The sequence below is a fragment of the Pseudorasbora parva genome, chromosome 17, assembly GCF_024679245.1.
Source record: "Pseudorasbora parva isolate DD20220531a chromosome 17, ASM2467924v1, whole genome shotgun sequence".
Taxonomy (NCBI): Eukaryota; Metazoa; Chordata; class Actinopteri; order Cypriniformes; family Gobionidae; genus Pseudorasbora; species Pseudorasbora parva.
The window spans coordinates 29,682,333-29,708,597 of NC_090188.1; the positions used below are offsets into that span (position 1 = coordinate 29,682,333).

Sequence of the window (26,265 nt, forward strand, 5' to 3'; positions counted from 1 at the left end):
ATTCAGAAATAAAACCGGAATAATAAGCATTTTTGTCGATTAACTTGTATCACAAACAAACTGCTGAGAGCTTTTAATTCCACTCAGCGTGCCTAATGGATTCAGACCTCAGCAGAGGAAACTTGGTTAAGATAAAATTAGCTAATATTGAGGACAATTTTAAATGCTTCCATATTGATGTAGATTGTCAAAAACCTTTTATTGCACCGTTTTTTCCCCTAACCATTTTACCAAAAGCTGTATCACACTGATGTGAACAGTAATTGTAATAAAAGCAAATGGAAATCACATCTCCCACAGTGAAGCGATGGAGAGTCCCGTGCTAATGGATGGTGTACAGCTTGTCTTGCACTGTTCTATCTGAAAACAGTAATGAGGCGTTTTGCTGATGATGGGTAGGTGGCAGAAACACAATGACTGAGCTCCGCAGACCGACTGCAGATGGGAAAAGGCCAAAATCCACACAAACAGATTGGGAGGCTGTGCTGGTTGGCAAGCAGGCGGCTTAAAACTACGCTGGTTCTAAAGTGCGAGTCAACTGGAGATGGATCAATTTCGGGTGACCCGCAGAGCAACTTCTGTTGCACAGATTTATCCTCCATTGTGCGAGACAGCGCCTCATTTTGGCTTTTGAGAGACTTAATTGGGTTATGATACAGAGCATTGTTTGAAGGAGGCATATGGGGAAGTGTTCACGCAGACAAGGACTAATGCAACACAACCATCTTCTACTGTTTTTTTGCTCAGCTTTTTCTGACATCTTGTTGCTCATAACAGTATCTAAGGTTAGGCATTTGAACCGCACCATTTGTGCTACGAACATGAATGATCCTTCAAATCATGCAGCTTTTTGAGGATGGGTGTGCTATTACTGTCCTGGCAGGCGATAGAACAAGTGGCATTTACTTACACTAAAGGGACCCGGGCTTTAACAGTGTAGAAATATGCTTAAACCATGTTGAACACCGTCTAGCAACCACATAGAACCCCCTAGCAACAGCACAGAAACATGTTTGGAACTATTCAGAATCAGAACAATATAACAACCGCATAGCAACTGCTGTGGGAGTGAGTTGAGCAAGCAACACTTACATTTACTTCAGAAAATGTAAAATATCAAGCTAATACGATCACTTCGCGGCTGAAGTCAGGTCTAACATGACCTGAATTTTTAATAGCAGCCTATAAAAATGGGGAGAACAAGAAATTCTTAGCCTGTCAGTATGATATTCTGGCAGAATCTGAGGAATTGAAGTGAGTGAGAAGCAATTAGAAAGTGGAATATAGCCCAGCGCACAGAGGTATATTTTAGGAAAGGTTACAGCGGATGGGGGACACGTCTTAAGGACATTAAGGAAGATTGGCCACTTCTTCTTGGTTCACTGATCCAATTGCATATTAATATTTTTGATTTCACTATTATTCTAATATCCTTCAATGAGATTGGATTGTAATATCGGAGTGCCCTCCTCTGGATGGAAAAAAGTATCATGACTGCACACTCAGGCTGGATGGCAGTATATCAAACCTTATCCAATCCCATCTGAATCCGCCGTGACATTAAGGAATAACTTATAGCTCTATTTCCCAGGTTTTGAAGTTGATCTCATAAAATGTGTCAAAAACATGCTGAGAGACAGACCGAGTATTAAATTAACTAGATGTTAAAGAGCTTAAAATCACTCGTCACAATGCAGAGCATGATATCTTGCTGTTAAAACATTATATCAAAGCTCAGTAAATCTGGTATTTTTAAGTCGCATTTCCCCCCTTCTGCCATCCTGAGAAAACGATCTCTGACTGCAGTCTCTGTAATACATTGAACTAGATGCTGCCTTTGTGCACTGCACTCAAAAGACATAGATCTATCTGCAATTAACTGCAAATGTATAGTGGCAATTAACCTTATAGATCGTAATTAACACTTTTGCTGGTTTAAGCCACTAATTTTACAACATTTTAATGAATGTAGATCTCTCTCGGACAGACTGTGTTATCTGCCGTCTCACCCTTTCGTAATGAACGCAGAGCTAAGTTGCAAGGGTCACGTTCTCTAGGAATGACATCTAATTTCATATCTTTGTATTATCAAGACTATTATAAGTCTTTCCTCATTGGCTGAGCACACATAACCAAACACTCGGATATGTTAAAACTCGGACAAAATACATTCGGATACAGCAGTACAAAAATGCAATGGACCGTCGCACCTATTCCGATTCTGAGTCTGTCTCCTGCTGGTTTGCGATTTCATCTCACATCTATCATCATTAATAGCTGCTGCTTCTATATGCATACCGTCCTCTGCGGAATCCATTTTGTTCTATTTACCGAGAACTCTGCTCATCTCTTCATAGCTGACATACAAATAAATATTTAGAACTGTTTGGATCAGAGGGGGCGACTGATATATAGTCAAGCTAGTATTTGCATGGCCACCTCACTGTAATCAAGAACACAAATAGTTCAGAAAGAACAGGTAAATATCAGATTGATGCATATATAATAGGTGAGAAGAGCACAACAGTTGGGTTCCAGAAGTAAAAATCCCATTCATTTTCTCCACAGAGAAACTGATGTTCAACAATAACATATAAACCTTTCAAAACAGACCTCTGAGGTTGAGCTCTGAGGTTGTTAATGGATGATATATGCTTCTGCAGAAACCGTAAGTGTGATTTCAGTTGAGTTTAATTGCAAAATTCCCAGTGAAGAACTAAACTGCCAACATAATTCTGAAGACACCAATTTACTGTTACCATGAAAACGTAAATTGTGGCAGAAGAGATCCACTCTCATGAAGCATTGTGAACGATGTAATTGAGCCTCTCAAGCTTCTTGCATACAAATTATTATTTTGCAATAAACTTAAAAGATTGCTTTTATATTTATTCATTTATAGTTTTATATTGTTCTATTATTTTAAAATTAACTAGCATAATTAACAATGCTTTTTACGATGAGTATATATAATAAAGTACACAATTGTTCAAAGGTTTGTGATAAAATTTTTACAATGTAAGAAGTCTCATGTTCACCAAGGCTATTTTTTAAATCAAAAATACAATAAAAACAGCAAAATTGTGATTGTTACAATTTAAAAGAATGGTGTGAAATTGTTGTTAGTGTTGTCAAATCGATTAATCGCATCTTGCATTAAAAAAAAACACAAAACATTATGACCACCTTTCTAATATTGTGTTGGTCCCCCTTTTGCTGCTTTACCCGTCATGGCATGGACTCCACTAGACCCCTGAAGGTGTGCTGTGGGATCTGGCACCAAGATGTTAGCAACAGATCTTTGAAGTCCTTGTGAGGTGGGGACTTGTTTGTTCAGCACATCCCACAGATGCTCGTTTGGATTGAGATCTGGGGAATTTGGAGGCCAAGTCAACACCTCAAACTTCTTGTGCTCCTCAAACCATTCCTGAACCATTTTTGTTCTGTGGCAGAGTGCATTAACCTGCTGAAAGAGGCCACAGCCATCAGGGAATACTGTTTCCATGAAAGCGTGTAGATCAAGTGTCAGCAACTAAGTTTTGAATCAGGCCAAAAAAAATTGCCACTAGATGGTGGGCCAGAACATAGTTCAAGGGATATTTAAGAAATGAATTGATGAAAAATGCAACTAGAATTGCCTGTGACATACTGTCATAGTGTCTTTTGTAACTGCTACTGAGCTGTTACTCAGATACAAAATTTGATTTATAAATAAATAAAGCAGTAGTGACACGTAACCTGGCAAGTATTTTCATTCACTAATTTGCAACACAGATCACCTTGCTAAAACACACATATGTGGGAGACGCGGAAAGGATAAAAATAACTCAAAATAAAAAGGACTTGAATAAGCCCAATGTTTGAGTCATACTCTAAACGAACTGTTTTATTATTTCCTCTTTCCATATTTTGATTTATAAAAGTGTATTTTAATTAGCTTGTTGCATAATGGAGCCTAACTTATTGTAATAAATATTTGACATAGCCAACTTTTACACAACTTTTATTCCTTGGCATCCTCATGTACTAAACTGCATTTTCTTAAATTGTTTTCATGCTGGAGGTATGCTATTATGTCACATGCAGAGTGATGTTAACTTTAAAGGCTAAAGAAGAGTCTAAAAAAGAGTCTATCAAAGAGTCTAAAGAGGAAAGTCTACAGTAAAAATAGGGCACACAAAGAAGAATGGAAAGACAATAATGCGTTCATTCTACCTGGTTTTGTGAATGCACCTTATCTGCAATGAAGTTGTCGCTTTTTGTAAAGAATATAATATCAGACGACACCACAAGACGAAGCAGCATTGCACCTTTTTTTTTTTTGCTGGTTGTCTTGTCAATAATTTTTTATAAAAGGAAGCTGAATTTGGTTGGTTATTGTTCACGTGTTGGTGCTGAGGCTCCTCATTATAAGCAGACATTTCAATGGTTCACTGTTTGATTTTTCATACCGCACATTTTATGATGACTATTTTAGAGGTGTGTCTTACTATCATGTCTGTTACACTATCATAACAGATCTATTTTAGAACCAGCCACTATCAAAATAATCTGGCTGCAAATGCGAGCCAGATATTATTGCTGGCGGGCCAATTTTGCTGACCACTGGTGTACATGGTCTGCAACAATGCTTAGGGAGGTGGTACGTGTGAAAGTAACATCCATATGGATGACAGGACCCAAGGTTTCCTGATGCCATGTGTTCCCCAAGTAAGCGTGCACCTGGCCGTCCACGTAATGTAAAAGAAGAAAAACGTGATTCATCAGAACAGGCAACCTTCTTCCATCGTTCCGTGGTCCAGTTCTGATGCTCACATGACACTGTTGGTTGCTTTTAGTTGCGGACAGAGGTCAGGGCACTAGGGGTGTCGAAATTAATAGTTTCTTTGATGCATCGCGATGCAGACGAGGACAATTAGGTATCGGTTCACTAATTATAACTGGTTTTAACATTACTGCCGTAACGTATAATGTTATTTGTCACGTACATGCTTTGTCGTTGTAGCATACAATGGCAGAGGGAGGCGAGATGCGAGTAATGAAAACTGCTCCAAATACTTTAAAAGCCGCCATCTGGGCACATTTCAGCTTTTATGAACAACCCATTAAGCATGACCTGGAGAACATGTGCTTAAAAGCTATGATTTATCAAAACAATTTAATTTACACTTCGGCACATATATGTGTCTCCGCAAAACGGATATAAATCCCATCTTCATGTCCTGCACTATATGCAGATTTAATGGAGTTTACTTTACATCAAAACAACAGCTATTAGCTGCATTTTATTAATCAACAGCTAATTTCACAATCAAAAGCCCTATGCGATTTAGAAATGACTTGCTCCTGACGACACATTGATATATTAAGACACAAACCGATCGGTTTCCGTGAGAAACCGAACAGTATTTGTTATTTTTTACCTCGTATGCAGACGAATCTCATCTAATATATATATATATATATATGTATGAGATCGTGCCAGTTTGACCTTACCAGACGGATCCATAGTGGATAGGAACACTAGGTGAGATTCGTCTGGATATGAGGTAAAAAAACAAACAAATACTTTTCGGTTTCTCACAGAAACCGATTGGTTCGAGTCTTAATATATTAATGTTGTCAGGAGCAGCAGGGTTTTTGTGCATGTTGTCCAAGCAATTTTTTTTTTTTTTTTTTTTTTTTTTTTTTTACTCTCAGAGTTGTTATCCATCACATGCATTATGACTGGCAGATTGCAATGGTTGAAGTTAAAAAATCTTCATTTGTGTTCTAATGAAGAAACAAAGACACCTACATCTTGGATGCACTGGGGGTAAGCAGATAAACATCACATTTTCATTTTTGGATGAACTAACCCTTTAATATCAATATTTTTTTTTAAGATTTACTATTTTGTAATGCTTTAATTCAATGTTTGTGTTGAGGTGATTCATCTCAGAGTTGCTTGATTCAGAAAACTTTACTTTTTCTTTTCTTCTTCTTTTTTTTTAAATAGCAGAGAAGATGAATGGGAAGATAGGAACAATACTGAAGGAACCAATGTGCTGGAAATGTGGACGGTCACATTTGCGCTCCACAGCCAAAGACCCTTTTAAAGGAGCCACACAATACATATTTTCACCTGAAATACACTTATAATGTTCGTAAAGGTTTCTTGTCAAAAGAAAAAAATACATGACCATGTTCTGCCCTCTCTTAGACCCTTAAGAATTTTTTTTTTGTCAAATATTTTTATTGGAGGATCAAAGAAGTAACACTTTACAGGAGGTAAAACAGTTCTCCAGTTTCATTTTATCTTAAACAACCAGAACACCCCCCCCACCCACCCACCCACACAAACACAAAAATAAATAATAATAAAAAATAAAAATAATTGTTAATTAAATAAAAATATATAGACCCTTAAGAATTTTACAGGCTCTTTTTGCTACTGTACATTTAACACCTCTACACGTAAAAAAAACTTCTTTGCAGGAGGAAAGCATTGAGCAAAAAAATAAAAAATAAAAAAAAAATATTCCATGATATATCTCTCTCTTTAAACTTCTCATCAACCTCCATATTGGAATGATGAACGTTTATCTACTGATGCTGGACTGTGTGTGGGTCAGTCTTACTGATTAACCCTTATTCTCGACTGGTTTTGCTCGATTTTTTCAAATGACAGCAAAAACCACTTAAAATACTCTTATTTTTGGCCATACATATGAGTGCAAGTCATCGTTATAAACTATTTATATTCTTTTATTTATGTGCACTCACAATAACAGCGAAACATTCTGTTTTTGTAAAATAAAGAAAATAAACAGGGTGCGCTTTCACCTGTCTCTCTCTCCACGAGAAACTTTCTGAAAGACGTCTGAATAATGAAGTAAAACTCAGCGAAAACATATATCACAAAAATGCAACGTATGTCTAAAGAAAGCTTGAAATGTCTACTTTTAAATAAAACAATTCTCATTTAAAACAAATCTTCTCCTGCAATGTTATCTGTATAAGAGATGTACAGTTCTCAAGGCTCAGCTCATTAACGTTAATTTGACCACACCCACGCGCATTCATAAGATAATGTACTGAGGCGATCTATGCAACATGGTAATCGCCCCCAACAATGGCATGTTACACAGGTGAGGAAGCTCTTGAGATGATCCTGGACAGTGAGAAAGAGTTCACATTTTTCTACAAAGAAGAGTGGGACTCTGACGAAGAACGCTTGCATTTTGAAGAGTGACTTGATCCAGCCGTGGATACAATTTTGGATGAGTGAGTCATTTAGTTTCATCTACGTTCGTTGACATGGTATTTTATATAAACATACATATTTTACTAGTTGGACTATTTCCAAAATTGCCAGCCAGTATCCAGAGTATTGAAATTTGAAGAAGGCCTGTGTCCTAATAGGTGAGTTTTAGTTGGCTACATTGTAATGCTGGATTAGTTATAACGCGGGTATTTAAAGGTCTTTTAAAAATCATACCTTCTGGAGCATCTGCGTCACATATCTTGGTGATGGCAGCAGTGTGAATGCCGTGTGATGAATTTGGTGTGGGCACTGGGGTCTGTGGACAAACCAAAACAAAGAACAAAAAAAAAAGACCAAAACAGTAAGACCAATTTGACATGTGGAATATTACTCTAAATGCAAGCAAGTTAACCATATGCAATAGCCTTACTTTTATTTGTAATTAAAAAAAAAAAAAAATTACATTACTTGATTACTCCTTAAAATCTGGGACAAATTCACGAGACTGTTTTGTGTACATTATTTCAGTGTAAAATAATGTTCACTAATAGCAGTCCAGTTTAATAACCCTGCAGTATTTAAATTAAGTCGTTGTCAATATTTTCAACGCCACCTTTCTATTTAATTAGACTCATTATACTATATTCCTGGTGCAATGGTATGGGAATGACACTATAAGTGCTAAAGAAAAAAAACTGTAAAAACTGTTTAAAACATGTAAAAACAATGTTAGCATTGATTATGGCAGTAGTAATTAATCAGATGATGGAGAAGAGCATTATAACCTGCCATGCAAACATGTGGTGTTGTCAAGCACACTTTTGTCATTTTAAAGAGCCAATTTATAATTGAACTCAATTGGCATAACAACACTTATATTTCTAGAACCCTCTCTTACAAGAATACTGATAACACGGTAAAGCAAACAAAGTTCTTACTGACTCGTTCTGCACAACTTTATACGACAAATGCTGATTATAAGAGGCAGACTGACTCATAAGATTTTTGAGTTATTACAATATGGGAATGTGTACAAAAATTCAGTTTCAATGACACATTCCAGGCACTTCGAGGTAATGTATTGATGTTTATGCAAGATTAAATAATTATTTAAAAGAATTAAAATAGAATATTAAATTGTATGAATAAATTATGCATGCAGCATTCTAATTCATACAGTCTCCATTTCACCATTTAATATCACATGAATTTAGAAGTGATTCTAATTTCTTTCTTAACACATTCTGGGTCTTATTGTGCAGAATTCATTAATCTAACTAGAAAACTAATATTTAAATACTTTATGCACTATTATTTATGTATACAATACAAATATTTTACTATTGCTGTGTTACAAGTGACTGCATTTTTTCTTTAAAAATGTATAAGCATAAAATATATTTTCCCTGAATGTTTTTTCCATCTACTACTGCGTGTGCCAAAATTAAAACCAATTATATAAATATTAAAATAATACATATTTATAAAATAATAAATATTTGATTGATTAAACAATATTATTTTTTTTAAATAATTAAATAATTCATGAATAACTTTTTTCTAGCTAATAAAAACTGCAGTTATATGAATTTCGGTTACACTTTATTTTATTTTTATTTCATTGTTTCAGTGTAATAATATATTTAAATACTAAATAATATTAATTAACAACATGTAGTTACTATAGGTTTAAAGTAGGATTAGGGTTTGGTTAAGGGTTAGTTGTATGGATTTATGCATAATTTACTGATATTACTGATAATTTACTGATATATGTACCAAAGACACAAATACACAGAGACATTTTTTTTTTCCAAAATTGTACCTTTAGGGGTCCAAACAGGGGTACAGCAGCTTGTACCCTTAAAAGAACATATTTGTACCTTTTGTACCACAAAAAAAGTTCATAGTAGTACTTTAAGGTATGTATTTGTACTCTAGGGTACTAATATGCACATTTTAGGAGTAAAAAAGTTACAAATATGTCCTTTTAAGGCTATTGAACCAGGACAAGCTGTTTTACCCCTAAAAGTAAAATTTTGACACCCTTTTTCTCTGTGTGTGAAGTGTTACCTGAATTTCTTATAATTGCACCTGAGTAAATCACTCTTTCTACCATTAAAATCCAATTTTGCATCCTGTTTTCTACCTTTTACAAATTATAAATTCAAGTGGAATTAAAAAAGCATTCTCATGTCATTTCAATTGGGCATTGTGCAAAATCCTGAAAAGCATATGCAATTCTCGGTTATTCGTTTATGCTTATTTAAATATTTACATCTGATGCTGCAGAGGGGCGAAGGACAGATGTAACTGGTCAGATTTCGACACATGCTGTGATGTTTACAGAGTAGAACGGGAGGTTCGATCTTGCCACGAGCTGTTCTTCATTCTCTGTCCTAGGCAGACGATTCGCCCCATCAGCCTTCCGACAGCTTGTCAGACTCACAGCAAATTATCCTTCATTTGAGCTTGTATTTACGTAAAGGCAGCATAACTTTTGGAAGTAATCAAACGGGATAACATGCACCACTGGACAGATGCAGAATGACTGCTAGCCTTCCAGGAAGTGAACAGAAATCAGATTTGACTGATGAAGAGTTTGTCAGTTTCAGCCTCAGATGCCCATGGGCCGTTCACAGACCGTTCGATGACCACATGATGTATAGTGCAAATAAAAATGGCAAGCACTGACTGAAACTGACATGTGCACCTGGATTGATTAGCTTTATCAAACTTTCTGTTGAGTCGTTCTATTACTTTGGTATCATTTAGATAATAAAAACGTGTCTGAAAAACGTGTCTGTCCACACATAACGTGTGGACAGAGGTGTCACATGTATGTCTGAAGATCTCTTCCTGTCTGAGTGGGTGGTTCTTGGCCAGAATAAGCTGCAACGTGGATCAGCTTTTATGGTAAAAGTTTCAGGGTGTATAGTAGACAGGATGGATAGATTCGCAGTAAAGAACATGCAGGCAAGCGTTCATACTTGAACAGGTCAACGATACAAAGCGTACCGTTTTAACGGCACATAAATGTACAGACCTTTGAAGAAGTAAAAAAGAAATAAAGAACAGATGCAGGGAGGCCTTTAATGGGTTTTGAAGAGTCGGGAGAGAAGGTTTTGAAAGGCTTTCAAACACTTGCTTTGTAAAGGGTTGATCATTACATACTTATGTCACCGGCGTGGGCCCTGTTTGCTCAGAATATGACAGCTGTAATCCTGTAATCCTGATGCAGTGTAGCAAAGGGGATTGACTGTTACACAAACAAACCCACATCTCACCTGCAGCAGGTATTTCTGGCTGCCATACATGACGTATTGCGGGGCCAGACTGTAGATCATGTAGCTGGTGTGGAGGACGATGAGGAGGAGGATCATGCAGAGGAAGAGGAGGGCCTGTGGTCGGGTTTTCTTAGGCCTGATCTTATACAGCTGCACAAAAAGAAAAAGATCCTTATATTACAAATATGACTGAGTCTATAGTCTACAGCACTATGAACTGCAGAAATGTTCAGTTACAGCTCTGGTAAAAATTAAGAGACCACTTAACAATGATTTCATAAGCGTTCTCTTAATATATATATATATATATATATATATATATATATATATATATATATATATATATATATATATATATATATTATAAAGAATGTGTGATGTGTGTGTTTATGTTATATTTTAAAATTTTTATTTTATATTAATATTTTTACAATAACATATACTGTACATACAACAGTTATTGTTATATTATATGAAATATATATATATATATATATATATTTTAAAACAGATTAAATTGAAATCAATACAATCCAGTACAGCAACACTTTGCCAGCGTAAAATTTCTTAATAAAGCAGGTGAATGGAGATGAAAATGTTGTGTCTCACCCGTATCCAAAAGAACCAGATGCCCATGTTACGAATCCCGGCCATGGAGGTGAAGACAAAGTACATGGTGATGGTGGTGATGAGAACATAGTCCAGTGGGAAAACCTGAAGAAGGAAGAGAAACATCAACCAGTTTTTGATGGCAACTCCACACATCCAGCCTTTGTCTGTTACAGACACTCACAAGGGCTACAAAACAGTCACACACACAGCAAACACTACTGTCAGGTCTCAGTGTCAACTAAAAGAACTATTAACCTGACAATGGAGATGGCCGGAAGGCCATAGTGTTGTCCGCTTTCAATGCCTTTTCTTTGTGTACTGGAGTGGTTTTTAGAGTAAGTGATGCATGTTTCCTAAACAATACAATGCTGGAGGCACAAAGGATATATATACACTTACACTCTCAGTGGTGGCCTAAAATACTGCCACTCCTGTGCGAGATATATCGCTTCATAACTCTGGGGTAATCTTTCAGCAATTCCGACTGTTTCCAATGCATTCCATCTCAAAAGAGTCACAGGAAGTACATGGCAGAACTGTTTGAAAGTCAAGCTAAAAATGGTCCTGCTTTTCCTGGAAGAGTTGCTGGCTCATACAAATGACAATGCCTCTTCCGTTGGCAGCTTGTCCTCCATAACTCCACTGGAGCTGAAATGTGCAAAAATCACACTGACCTTACCTGTTGCCCTCATAATCGAGGATGGAATATGGTCAGTGACATCATGACGCACAAATTAGAAATGTTTCTGGAAGCATGAGCAATAATTCTCCGGCCTGCATGTCTTATCTCTTTGCAAATTACTTTTCTTTTTCCCTTTTCACATGGCCTAATTGCTGCAATCAATGGTTTGGATTCCTGAACAATTTGGTTTAATCAAGACATCTTAAGTAGCGAATGAAACAAGCGATCATATTTTATTCAAGAACATGGAAACTGATCATTACCCTACTTGAAAAAGATTGAAGGATTTGAAATCTCTTCCAAAAGCACTAAATGATGAAAAGCGTACTTATTTCTGATTCATAAATAGAATTTATTTCAGCGGTCATCAGATCTTTTTATGAGGCAATCGGCCACAGACCAAGTGCCAAACTGTTTAGGGTCTTCTATTTCATTTAGATGCATGTACATTGTTGTACTTGCAGATTGTGGTTTAGTGGCTTTGAGCAGATAACTAGATGAAACCACAACTGTCAAGCATTATGAATGTAAGATATACAGTCGTGAAATGTTTTTCAAATCTGATCTAGCTGAATGTTTAATCAGATTCAGTGAAATACATATCTAAAGGGTGCAGATTTCTTTAAATTAATTATTAATTTTCCTTAAATTATGTTGCACTTGCATTGGTTTTTAACTGTCCATGCAAATCAATATTACATTCAAATGTAATCAATACTAATAAATGCTTAATATTCTGCTACCCAACCCTTTCCCAATGAAAAATTATATAATAATAATAATAATATTAATAATAATAGTTGAATAATTAAAGAATTAAAAGTGATTTATGGGAATAAATAAATAAATAAGTTCTCAGTCTAATTGTAGTAATTTAAAGCTACACTGTGTGATATTTTTCCCCATCTAGCGGTGTAAAGGTATATGACCACCCAGTGAATAATAGTTTAATTTCCTCTCAAAAATCCTCTCAGATTTCATTTTAACTCCTACAGTGGCCGATTTAGTCCAAGATTAACACGGCAATCTGTAACACTGTGCCATCGAGTGTTAAAACGCGAAAGGAAGCTTGAGTTTATGGGTATGTCCCTCTTTGGCTAATGTACTGTCAAGATGGAGGGGCAACATGGCGACTGGCATTCGAACCCCTCACCCGTATGTATTTTCAATGGCATATTATAAACTTATGAGAAAACTTTATTACTTGAAAGAAGTAAATATACATTAATGAGCATATAATAATATATTTTTGAGAGAACTATTTGCATATATATATACATATATATATATATATATATATATATATATATATATATATATATATATATATATATATATATACATACACTGTATATATATATATGGGATCGATGTCCGTTGATCACGCCTCTTATGGTCTGATTGGTTGAATGACTATCCAGTTGCATTCAGAGTCATTTCGGTAAACTTTATCCATTGTTGCTTTGTCTTTTTATTATCTGAAATGTTCTGGGGACCCCTTAAAACCTTCTGGAGGACACCTGGTCCTTGCATCTACTTGCATTTTTACACAAACTCTAGTTGCGTTGTAACAGTGATGGTATGACAGTAAGACTTTGACCTCTTTAAATTGATTGGCCATCTAGATCATTTTGACATTGGCGAGCGCTGTTAGACCATTGAGGATAATCAATTAACTTTTACAAATGTTTTAATACCATTCAAAATGAAGAAAATGGTAATAATAAGGAATGAGTAGGTGTGTCTTTTGACTGACAGTGAGCATTTGCCAATTAGAGAATCATGCATTTCTCACTGCTGCTGGTCTCGGCGGAAACTGCCTACGCCGAGCAGATCGCACTCTTCACATCTCTTGTGACACATCCACGGCTGCTACTAAGTGTTCTAGTCAAACCAAAGCGTACAATGCATTTCTGGCACCCTCTCCTCCCGACTCATTACACAACTCTGGTTGCACACTGCCACTAGAACTTGAGGACACAAATGGGATTCAGAGACAAAAAGAACGAGAAATGCTGCTCACCGGTTGCAGCGCCAGCAGTAACTCATTAAGAGGGTTGGTTAAGTTGGTCCCAAAGATGATAAATCCAGTGCTGATACCAGCTGAATGTAAAGCTTTATCCAGACTGCAACAAGACAAACACATTAAACAACATCATCACATAAGAGACTGAATTAAAAACATCATTAACCACAGTTCTCCATGGTCTGCTATAGAATGATGGTAAATAATTGTAAGTCTGAGCTCATTTAGAGCACTGCAGGTGTTGATGAATATGTTTGTACAAATAATTACAGATTTATAGTCACTCCAGCACTGAATCAACATGTCCCTCAATAGCACTGTGCTCTGAGGGGACCACATTCTTCCTGTGCTTTTCAATAGAGTGGCATTTGCTGGTTACATGTGAATGTATGTATGTAAGAAAGACAAATTAGATGGAGTAGAGTCTGCGCTCAAAGTGACATTCCGTGCAGGTTGATACATAGAAGTACATACTTGGAAATGAACAAGGTCACGAAGAACAAAAGGGCCACCAGGATGAAGAAGACCCCGAGCAAGATCTGACAAGACAGAAAAAGAGACAAAATTATAACCGTGTTTCGTCAAGCGAACCTGTATGAGTTTAGTAACTTTACTTTAGAAAGTAACCATAAAAAAAAATACTGAAAACAGAATATCCCAGAAATCGCATGAAATGACCACAGAATTTTTTTTTTTTCAGATTAAAAAAGATTTTATTTGATCAAAAGTACATGATGAAACATTATTTCTATTAAAAATAAATAGTTTCTATGTTAATATATTTTCAAATGTATGGCAAAAAAATTTCAGCACCATTACTCCAGGCTTCAGCATCACATGATCCTTCAGAAATTATTCTAATATAATTTAGTGCAAGAAATAGTGATACTTTTTCAGGATTCTATGATCGATAGAAAGTTCAAAAGAACATCATTTATGTGAAATGGAAATGGATTTAATTATAAAACGAACAGATTTCTTTATTTTATTTAAAATATCAGAAAAACATGTACCAAAATAATTAAATATAGATCTCGGATGAAAACATTTGTTGTTAACACAGATACACAAAGTTATTTGATTAATTCATTTTTAATAATTAACAAAAATACACATACTATTCAATACACATATTCAGCAAAATAGACATATGACTCAATAAAATATAATATCTATAATACGGGACTTTATTTCTGATACATTTCAAACCCATATTACCTTTTTTTTCCACTCGGAATAATAAAGAATGTACTGGTCGCTTGTTTTAATGCAATTATAATGAATGGGAAAAGACCATGAAAATGGCAAAACTTCACACACACAAAAAAAATAAAAAAAATAAACGTTACATTAATGTATTATAAATGTCCATATGAGCACTAAATTCCAAGTGATTTGCAGCCATACACAAATATAGGATCGTTGTAAAGGTTGGAATACAGAGACAAATGGACTACGTTTGTACTTTTATTGTGTTTTTTTTTTTGTCATTGTGGATCTTGACAGCACCAATATTCAATAACTTTATGAATAGTGAAAAGAGTTGCCTGGATATTCTTCAAAATTTCTGTAAAAAGACAAGACAAGTGTGACAAGATTAAGTGATTAATGACAGAATTTTCGGGTTTAGGGTGATCTATTCCTTTAAATGAAGCTCAAATAAAATCTACTATTCCTCCACACTGATTTACAAACACACTAGAAAATACACAAATATACACTTCAGCAGCAATGTTTATGCAGAGGAAACTCAATTGGTCCATCATGTCTAACCCAAAGGTTGTGTCACTTTTTACACATGGCCATATGGTGCGGCTCACCTCAGCCCGACACAGTCGCCAAGAGTAATATGGACAACATGGTCACACGCTCTCTAAATAAGAAACAGACTGAACTGCAGAGGAAAGAGTAAATGAACAAAGACAAGAGACACAAATACTCACAACCCACAAAGCAAAACAAAACCAATATGCCAGACTGAACGGCTGCCTTTGACTGGCCTCCCAGAGCTCACGTCTGCTTGACTTGACTTGAGGGAGTAAACAAAACCCTGACGTGTGCAGTAATCACTCCAGATTTTCACAAAACAAAGTAAGAGAGGTGGCAAAAAAGAAGAAAAAACATTTCTAATTTAAAACAAATGGCTTATAGAGAGACACTGTCTGTCTGTGTTCTGTTTTCCTATCTATCTATCTATCTATCTATCTATCTATCTATCTATCTATCTATCTATCTATCTATCCATCCATCCATCCATCCATCCATCCATCCATCCATCCATCCATCCATCCATCCATCCATCCATCCATCCATCCTGTTTTCCAATCCATGCATCCATTTTGTTTTCCCATTCATCCATCATTCTGTTTTCCCATCCATCCATCCATCCATCCATCCATCCATCCATCCATCCATCCATCCATCCATCCATCCATCATTTTGTTTTCCCATTTATCCATCCATCCACCCATCCATCCATCCATCCATCCATCCATCCATCCATCCATCATTTTGTTTTCCATCCATCCATCCATCCATCCATCCATCCATCCATCCATCCATCCATATCATTTTGTTTTCCCATCCATCCATCCATCCATCCATCCATCCATCCATCCATCCATCCATCCATCCATCCATCCATCATCATTTTGTTTTCCCATCCATCAATCCATCCATCCATCCATCCATCCATCCATCCATCCATCCATCCATCCATCCATCCATCCATCCATCCATCCATCCATCATTTTGTTTTCCTTCCATCCACCATCCATCCATCCATCCATCCACCCATCCATCCATCCATCAATCCATCCATCCATCCATCCATCCATCCATCCATCCATCCATCCATCCATCCATCTATTTATCCATCCATCCATCCATCAACACCAGCCTAACTAGCAATGTTTAGACCGCAATGCTAATACCGATTCTGACTACTTATGAATAACCACTAAACCAAGTGACATTCGCATTGGACACACATTTCCCTCAAGAACAATATGACAGATTTTAAACTGTTGAGAGAGCATAGATTTGTAAATGAGCGTGAATCTGCCTCCGAGACATAATCTATAACTAATCAAACGAATGCGACTGCGAGTTATTAGTGATGCTTGAACACAGCTGGAGCTATTCTAAGAGTATATTAGGAATTTATGTCTCAAGCTGTTGATGTAATACCAATAATACACGCTCGCAGTTATAGCCGTAATAACCGTGACAGCCAGAGCTTTAACTTTACAGAAAGGAGTACATTAATAACAACAAAAGTTACAGCATCAAGCAATTCATTTTTCAGCAGGCCTTCAGCTCCACGACAAAACCACAGACTTCCATACACAGCATAAACACAGCTACCTAAAGTCATGCGTGCCTGTTTTAAGTCCCTTTAGGATGGCACCTACATAAGGTTACACGTCAACATGTTTAAAATGTTGTCCATATAGAGGTCTGGTGGACGTTTCCACAAGCATCTATTCAGATGCAATGTAGAAAAAAAAATGAAATTATATCACATATATGAGAAATAAAGATGAATTATACATATTGAAACATCAAATTTCTAAACGAGCAGCTATAAAATGTTCTGGATGATAGCGTTTCTCATTTCTTCGTTTATTTTACACTATGCACACATTCGAGCTCTGTTCTGCAGTGGCTTGTTCTGCATGTTGGGCCATAGTGAGCCGCTCAAGGCCCCTGGCAGTCAGATGCCCCTGGTCAGATTGGCCCGGTTCATAATCGTCCTTGCTCTGAGCTTTGCCAAGGGCTGCTTTATCAGTCTGAAAGTGCATTAAGGGAGAGATTTTTTTATATCCTTTGAATTACAATATAAAGCCTCTGTAGGTATCACACCAGCTCAGGCTTCATAAACAGGTTTATTTAGTTTTATAATTGGGCTCGGGACCACCTGCCACTACTGTCATACCGGGTCCTGCCGGGTTCTAATGTGCAAACCTCCTGACATGTGTGAAATGGCGTGTACGTCTACTACAGCTCTATGGTTACGAGCAAACGGGCGTGACGACTATACTTAAAGCATGCAATATAGATTCAATGTGCTCATTATTTGTCGCAAAGGGAGGAAATACATGCAATTTGCATGGGAAGTGTTGTGTTTCATCTTCTCGGCCTCATTAAAATACCTAAGCACCTCCAACACACCACTTTCAATTTTCAAAACCAATTTCCGCTGAAGATGAAACGGTAAACACAATAATTAAAATCAATCAAAGTGAATCAATCAATCTGATACAGAATTTAGGTCAATTAACCTGCTCTCTTAACGGAATCAATCACATCTGCCCATTAGAGGGTAATAGAAGTGTCGTTCGTGTGTTTGTGTATGCGCACGAGTGTGTGCGATCTATTAGTCTGTGCTGACAGCTGAATTCATCTAAAATCATCAGCGGGGACTCGCACGTCTCAAATCGGCCACCCATGCTCCAGTTAACAAACCACCCACCAGGCCTCACTTTCTACAGCCACGCGACTACATTATGCGACGCCGGGAAGGCGTACTGTGACGAGAAATGTGTTGAATATCAGTACACGTTGTGTTAACGACAACTACAAGTACATGTGAGACTTCGCTGCAGGAAGCATGGAGTGAAAATGGCCCTTGGAGGATTTGAAGAGGAGATGTTGACCTCAAACAGATCTGAGTGCTATAGAAACCTTTGCATTAAATCGTTACACTTTCACTGTAAATCAAAGACTGCAAGCAACAAATGCGCAACGCTCACGGAACTAGGTAACGGTGTAAACGAGGCGCGGTGACTGACGGAGAGAGCCGTTTGCCAGACAGATTTCTCTCAGTATGCGTTTCGCCTGAAGCTCTTGTGGGGAAATTAGTAAATCTCAAGCCTAGTTTAGGTATAAATAGAGTCTTGAGTCTATCATTAGAGTGCCATGCGCTTGTCTGCTGCTAGTGGGCCGCTAAAGACGGAAACAAGGAACCCCTCTGGTGCACAGCATGCTGGGAGAAGAAACGATGCAAAGAATTTTAAAACCAGCAAGTGAATGGAAGACGGCAAACATTTAAAAGATAGACTAGAGGAATGCAGGAGTACTACAGAGAGGTTTTTGACAAACACAGCTGTTTTGTGCATCACCATATGTATATTAAAGAGGACAGTTCACCTAAAATGAAAGATTCGGTCATCATTTACTCACGCATATTTTGAAGCTTGAGCTTCAGTCCTCATTTACCTTATTATATTGAAAAGGACAGCCAGGATCATCTGAGCATGTTACCGTATGATTTAACAACACCATAGTCGTATGTTTGATTCCCAGTGAGCACACACATTTAACAACAACAACAAAAAACAAAGCTGCCAAATGCATACATATAAATATTATATATTTAATCTACAAAATGGCTTCATTGGCTGGACAAAAAGGTGAAATAATGCATAAAGTGGTTGTTCAGCAGGGTCGCTGCACATTTTAAAGGCTTTTTAAGACCTGAAGAAATAAAAATGAAATACATTAATTTATAATTTAATACACCCCTTTACATAAGGTGTGTGCAATATTGAGATAAATATATTATTTCACTAGATATTGTGGACTTCAGGGAGTAAACAGATATTGTTGATAATAATTAGATGAGTATGTTTTTGTGCTGATACTCCCAGACCCACAAAGACATTCATATAATTAATATTCTATGCGGTGGTCAGTACACTGCTGTGACAGAAATTAACATTTTTATTAAGAGGCAATATTTGCCACCTTAAATTGATTTCCAGGGGCATTTTACATATACAAAGACATTTCCCTAAACTTATTAGATGTATGTATCACCTTTTACGTCAAATTCTAACATTTCAAATTAAATTTGAAATTAATAAGAATAATACTAGTAATTAGAATAATACAGAATAGGGCTGTTACCAATCAAATGAAATCATTATCAAAAAAAATTCTCACACAGAAGTGTGAACAGAAGTGGCACTAATTACTGCATTTACAACTACATAACTAATGCTATGAGATTTTTTTTAATGCAATATTTAAACATGAAATGATTTATAATTTAAACGTTTTAATTAAAAGGTACTTTAACAATGAAACTAAAACGGCCAGTAGGTTGCGGCAAGTCACTGTTTAATTGAGTGATTTGAGTGAGTCATTCATTCAAACGCTTTGTTCAACCGCTGATTCAATTAGGAATGAAGCATGAGTAAAGACTGTGTTTATTGAAAGAGAGATTGAATCATTAATTAACCTGATTCGTTCAAAAATCTGATTCAGTCAGTAAAAGATCCTCGCTGTTTGATTCGGTTCAGATGTGATTTCATTTTGTTTGAGAAATAAAGGAAAAACAAACAGTATTGACAATACTCTGTCTAGCATATAAATCACAATGTTAAATAAATATCACATTTGCAATTGTGCTGCAATTTGGGGTTCATATGATATAAGAAACTAATTGGGGGAAAAATACCTGTGTACATTATCCTGAATTTTGGGGGCATACATCACAGTGAAAGTGTGACTGACAAACTGTCAGTGTGTCAGCTCACACATCTTTATAACAATAATTGAAATATCATGATACTTTTTGCTTCATGTGTAAATTACATGTGTAATTTTTTTTTCTACCACCTCGTTTGAAGTTCCAATCGAGTCATACCAATACTAAAACGTGATGTGTTAACACTGCAGCAGATCACTGATTGGTCAGAGAGAATTGTCACTACCAGCGTCATTTGATTTGTCACTGGAGGCGGTGCAACTATAATGATCAGTCTATAATCCCACTCACTTTGAAGTGTTACTAACAGCAGTGGAAAAGCAATACGAGCCAAAGTGATGCAAAAACAAGGATAAAACGGCTTTTAAAAGTGGTGTGAACTTGTTTTGAAGGGGTTTTCAGCTTTTTTTCTGCTGGACAGGTAAGACATTTTAATGGTTTAATTAGGCTATGTAACAGTAGCAAACTTTTCCACATAATTCATTCCGTTAAAGAGTTTTCTTTGTTGTGCCTCTCTCGTTTTGCTATGTGCATTATGGTAAACATCAATTATTTTGTTCTAGCTCTGAGAGGAAGCACCTCTAACGTTACTCCACATCGCACACAAATGGAAACTGAACTACTGGTAGCCCTAATAGACATTAAATGTAATCACGCATTGCTGATGTTAACATTAACATTTTGAAAAAGTATAATTTGCATGGTTTGGCGTGATATGATAAACGATCGTCAGATTTAATCACAGTGATTTATTGCAATGCTTTTCCCCCTCTTAGATGGTCAGAACAAAAGTGGTTGTTAGCTACTTACGTGTTCAGATGGCATTATTATGTCGGTCATACTTTCAAATTGTAGAGTCTGTGTTTCTGAATGACAGTATCCACACCGGCGCGGTGACTGACAGCTGCACATTCTCCTCTAAACATTGGATTCATCCGCAATGTGCCGACCGAGGCACAACTCACGTAAAGTTGATAATTCCCACGAATAACTGCAATTGCAGTTTTCGAACAGAGATGGCGACAAAGAAGAAAAACTACGGACTGCAGCTTTAAAAATAAATAAATAATCATTGCATATTTTCATATTTCATATTTAAATTGTTGTATTGAAAGTATGGTAAATACTGGTACATGTACAAACGATAACATTTAAAAAGAAACTTTTAGGCATACCATAAAAAAAACCTGTAGCCCATCTAAATTATATAACAATTAGACTATCCATCTCAGAGTGAAAACCATGTAGCCTTTACCAAAACTTCTTTAAAAGTAGAAATTCAATCTGGATACAGTCTTACATTTTTAAATCACTTACAGCGGAAGTTTTGTCCTGTCAGCATGGCAGGACAGTCACAGGTGCTAAGGTGGAAAGCTTTTCTTTCTTGTCTTTTTGTGCTCTCGATCCTCTTAAAGGGGGGGGGTGAAATGCTGTTTCATGCATACTGATCTTTTTACACTGTTAAAGACTTGGAATCCCATACTAAACATGGACAAAGTTTCAAAAGTTAAGTTGGACGTTTGATGGGAGTATTTCTTTGTCAAAAATACTACTTCCGGTTAGTCATAAGTTTCGGCAAGTTTTTTTTCGATCATGGGTCCACTTGACGTTAATAGGTCGGAATTTCCTTGTATGGGCCGTACGGGCAATTCTACCGGAAAAGCGTGAGAGAGAGAGTGAGGGTGCGAAAGCAACAGGCTACGCCCATCAAAGCGCTGGCTCGTAGGCTGCGCTGCACAGTTGATGTGACTACAAGAAATTAACAATGTCACCAAAAAAGTGCGTTTTTGGTTGCCAGACCAAAACAGCCCTGTACAGATTGCCAAAAAACCCCGCGTTAAGGCAAAAGAGAATGGAATTTGCTTTTCCGGATCAGCAACTAAGTTGCACAAAGGTTTATGTCTGTTCACTGCATTTCGGTGCAAACTGTTTCATAAACAAGACCCAGTTCGACGCCGGATTTTCCGATCGCCTAATGCTGAAGGATGGAGCAGTCCCAACGATAAAAGTCCCAACGTTAGAACCACAGGCGGTGAGTGAGACTGCTTCAAATGTCTGTGTTTTTGCCTATGCTCATCAAGTAGCCCAAACATGATCACGTATAGTTAATTGATCAATGGAGCATGCGATGTGTAGTGCGTGTACATTTGTTTAGCTGGCCACTATATGTGTAACTTTATGTTTGTGTATTGTAAAAGCACTCCAAACAACAATACACAAAGAGTGTGGAAAAATGTTGAACTAAATAAGCGCGCTTCTTCATTCAAATGCGTCTTTCTATGTAAACACTAGCCTGCCGTGCAAAACCAGTCCGCTTACTACAATTGTCTACACAAACCACCTGTAAACACACACACACATACACACACACACACGTGCACAACTGCACTTCCCACATGTACACCTTCAAAGAAAAAAAATATGACGATATAATTCAAGTATAAATATGTAAATAACACAAGCCGCTAAGCATATTATATAGTTAGTGTATAACTTGTACCACATAGAGACGTCCTGCTCTAGTCGTTTTTGCTGCTGCTCCTGTTCAACTTCCTCTGGGTCTGATTCCGGATCATAGATGTATGGCTGTATCTGATTAAAAGCCATTTTTTTATTTTGAATAAAGTTTTTTCCCGCTGTTAGGGATGACACAGCTTTACGACGCACTCAACAAAATAACAGCGGCGCGCACTCGTCATTATTTAGCTCTGCCCACACGACACGCCCCCACCCGCTCTGCTTTTTTCGGAAAGACTCGGAACAGCGCATCTTTCTTATATAATAATAAAAAAAATAAAGACTTTTCGGAGATATGCAGCATGCAATGCTACTCTATAGGTACTCAAGATTGACATGACACTGACTGAAACTGAGTGTTTCACCCCCCCCCCCCCCCCCCCCTTAAATTACATTCTGATACATGTATTGTATTATTCCACTATTGACATGTAAAAGCCTAGACCCTTAATATAAGCCAAACACATTTTTTTCCAGATGTATTTCTTAGGGGAAAAAAGCATTCCCTTATATACGGAAAATACGGTAGATATTTTTAATCTGTTAAAGGATTTAGATATGTCAAAATGTCATCTAAAATTTAGAACCACTCATAAATAAAAATAAGACTTTTTATGAATAAGACTTCTTAAAAATCTAATTTAATCATTTTTAAGGGTCTGAGGAACCCTATTCAGTTTGGCAAATTAGTGCAAGGTGATAAAAAGCAAAGGATTTCTTGATTCTCTTGGGAAAACGTGTTGGCATTCAAATTAAGTCACAATGTACACGTTACATAAAAATCACGATGGAAATTAATTTCCTTCACACCTCCCCCTTCATAGAGTAGACTTGAAAGACCCATGAAAAGATAGTGACAATAATTAAACAATTAAATAGGGCCAAGATGAGGAAAATGCTTGAAAAAATATTAACCTTATCCATGCAAATCACACTTTATGCAACTGCTCCTAAAGTTTTATGATGGTTAATAGCATGAAAACTTTTAATCGCAAAACCAATGAGAATATTTTAATGAATGAGAGGTTTGCAGGCAGAATCTAAATTTATCATTATTTACAATTATGAAAAGGTACTTTATGGCAATCTACAGCTTATTTGCCCCCATACTGACATCAAAGGGAAAGAAAAGTTGTTTCAGATGCAGAATAAAAACCTTTCTGATGAAAACCATTCATCATGGAAGAAAACAGGGTCAATTTTGATTTCATGACTTTAAACACTTTTGAGAAACTACAACCCATTTGAATGATTTCAGATAAATGTGGTGCAACAGGGTGATGATCGCAGTTCACAAAGAGATGAACTCGATCTGACATCATTTGACTCTTTAGAATCTCTTACGATTGCCACTCTTACTCCATCAGAGAGAACTGTCACCTCTGGATATGTCAGTGTGTGGGAAGTCAGATTTGAAGTATTTACCATTTAAAATGTTCATAACTTAAAAAATAGCAGCACTGATATTGAACTACTGCAAATTCTATTTAAGTTTATTTACTAAAAATCATTGTTACAGTCTTCAGCATTTAATTTTTTAAGGTTTTTGTCATAATTTGTGACCATGGACCACAAAACCAGTCATAAAGGTCAATTTTTTGGAGATATACATCACACTTTCCATTGATGTGTGGTTTGTTAGGATAGAACAATATGGGGCCGAGATTCAACTATTTGAAAATCTGGAATCTGAGGGCACCTCTAAAGTTGTCCAAATAAAGTCCTTAGCAATGCGTATTACTACTAATAATATTTTTTATATATATTTACAGTAAGACATTCACAAAAATCTATGTTCTTTACTTAATATCCTAATGAGTTTTGGCATAAAAGAAAAAACTATAATTTTAACCAAAATAATTTATTGTTGGCTATTGCCACAAATATACCTGTGCAACTTAGGACTAGTTTTGTGGATCAGGGTCACATTTAGTCTCTCTCAAACTATCATTTTGTGCAGTTTTGAAACTACAGAAGGCATTTGTACAAAGTCAATGAAGTGATTCTGAGGCAAAACTCAACACACCTTCATGGGGCGAAGAGCAGAGCCGACTTTATTGCAGCAGTTCCTCTCTGCAATCTCCAGGTGATGGCCCCGCCGGTGAAGCATCTGTAGTTTGGCTTCAAGATCCTGGAGGTTCCTCCGGTCTCTCATCGAGAGAGGACGACCATCAGCACACTGAAGAGAAAAGTACAAAATTTCTTTTTTTTTACAATTTTTTTTTATAGGCATGTTAGGTTTCAAATTCAAGACGCCTCTTGAATTTTGATGGTTAGTTTTTTTTAAAAAGATCACAGAGAGCTGATATTGGGACTAAACAATCTTGTTTTGATGTAAGAAAAATATCCCTATTTAAAACTTTATAAGGTAAAATATCTAGCTTACGGCAGACCACCTAACTATCAATTTCCAAAGAAAATGTAACGCCTCTTGCAGTTCAAAAAGCTTACAATGCGTCCGACTTCATCATCGTTCTAGTTACGCTTTTTTCTAAGTTGAATATGGAAGGCGGCCTGGTGGAAGCTAGATATTTTACTTTACAACGTATTAACCCCCCGGAGCCATATGGAGCACTTTTATAATGGATGGCTTTTTTTTTTTGCTTGAAATTTTGGGCTGCCATTTACTGCCATTATAAAGCTTGAAAGAGCCTGGATATTTGTTGTAATATAACTCCAATTGTATTTGTCTGAAAGAAGAATGTCATATACACCTAGCATGGCATTCAACTGCTCACACTCAAGGACATTCACAGAGCGGTCCATAAGCCAGTATTGTGTGCATTGTCCTGTTAGAAGGTGAACCTTCTGCATGGTCCGGGGTTCTGAATGCTCTGGACTAGGTTTTCATTAAGGCTGTCTATATATTTTACTGTGTTTAGCTTTCCTTCTCCCGCGAGTCCTCCAGTTTCTGCTGCATGAAAAACATGATGATGCTGCCACCACCACACTTAACTGCTGGGATGGTATTGTGCAGGTAATGAGCAGTGCCTGGTTTCCTCCAGAAGTGATGCTTGGAACTAAGGTTCACTGAACCATATTGTGCCAGAACGCCCACAACACACTGGCAAATTTGGCCAGGAAGCCAGTGTTACACCTCTACTCTTTTTTCAAAGGACATCCTGGGATCTTTTTTATGACCACAGAGAGTCAGGACCTCAGTTTAACATCTCATCCAAACAACAGTGCTTTTTGACAGTATAGTGCCCCCATCACTACACTAGGGCATTATGACCCACCCACACAGACCAAAGGGTGAGCACCCCCTGCTGGCCTCACTAACAATTCTTCCAGCAGCAACCTAGTTTTCCCAGGAAATCTCCCATTCAGGTACCGACCAGGCTCAACCCTGCTTAGCTTCAGTTGGCTTCAGTCTTGGGCTACAGGGTGACAGCTGCAGTG

The 26,265-nt window shown here is 36.9% G+C and overlaps 1 protein-coding gene across 1 annotated transcript in view; it reads right to left on the bottom strand.

Annotated features, from left to right (window-relative positions):
• Nucleotides 1-26,265, bottom strand: part of lmbrd1 (LMBR1 domain containing 1) — a 121,275-nt gene that overhangs the window by 27,088 nt on the left and 67,922 nt on the right. The window contains exons 9-14 of the mRNA XM_067422104.1: nucleotides 24,890-25,042; nucleotides 14,328-14,392; nucleotides 13,851-13,953; nucleotides 11,143-11,247; nucleotides 10,534-10,683; nucleotides 7,481-7,562 (exon numbers count right to left, since the gene is read on the bottom strand). Of these exons, the coding sequence (XP_067278205.1) occupies nucleotides 7,481-7,562; nucleotides 10,534-10,683; nucleotides 11,143-11,247; nucleotides 13,851-13,953; nucleotides 14,328-14,392; nucleotides 24,890-25,042 (658 nt within the window). The remainder of the gene's footprint in view (nucleotides 1-7,480; nucleotides 7,563-10,533; nucleotides 10,684-11,142; nucleotides 11,248-13,850; nucleotides 13,954-14,327; nucleotides 14,393-24,889; nucleotides 25,043-26,265) is intronic.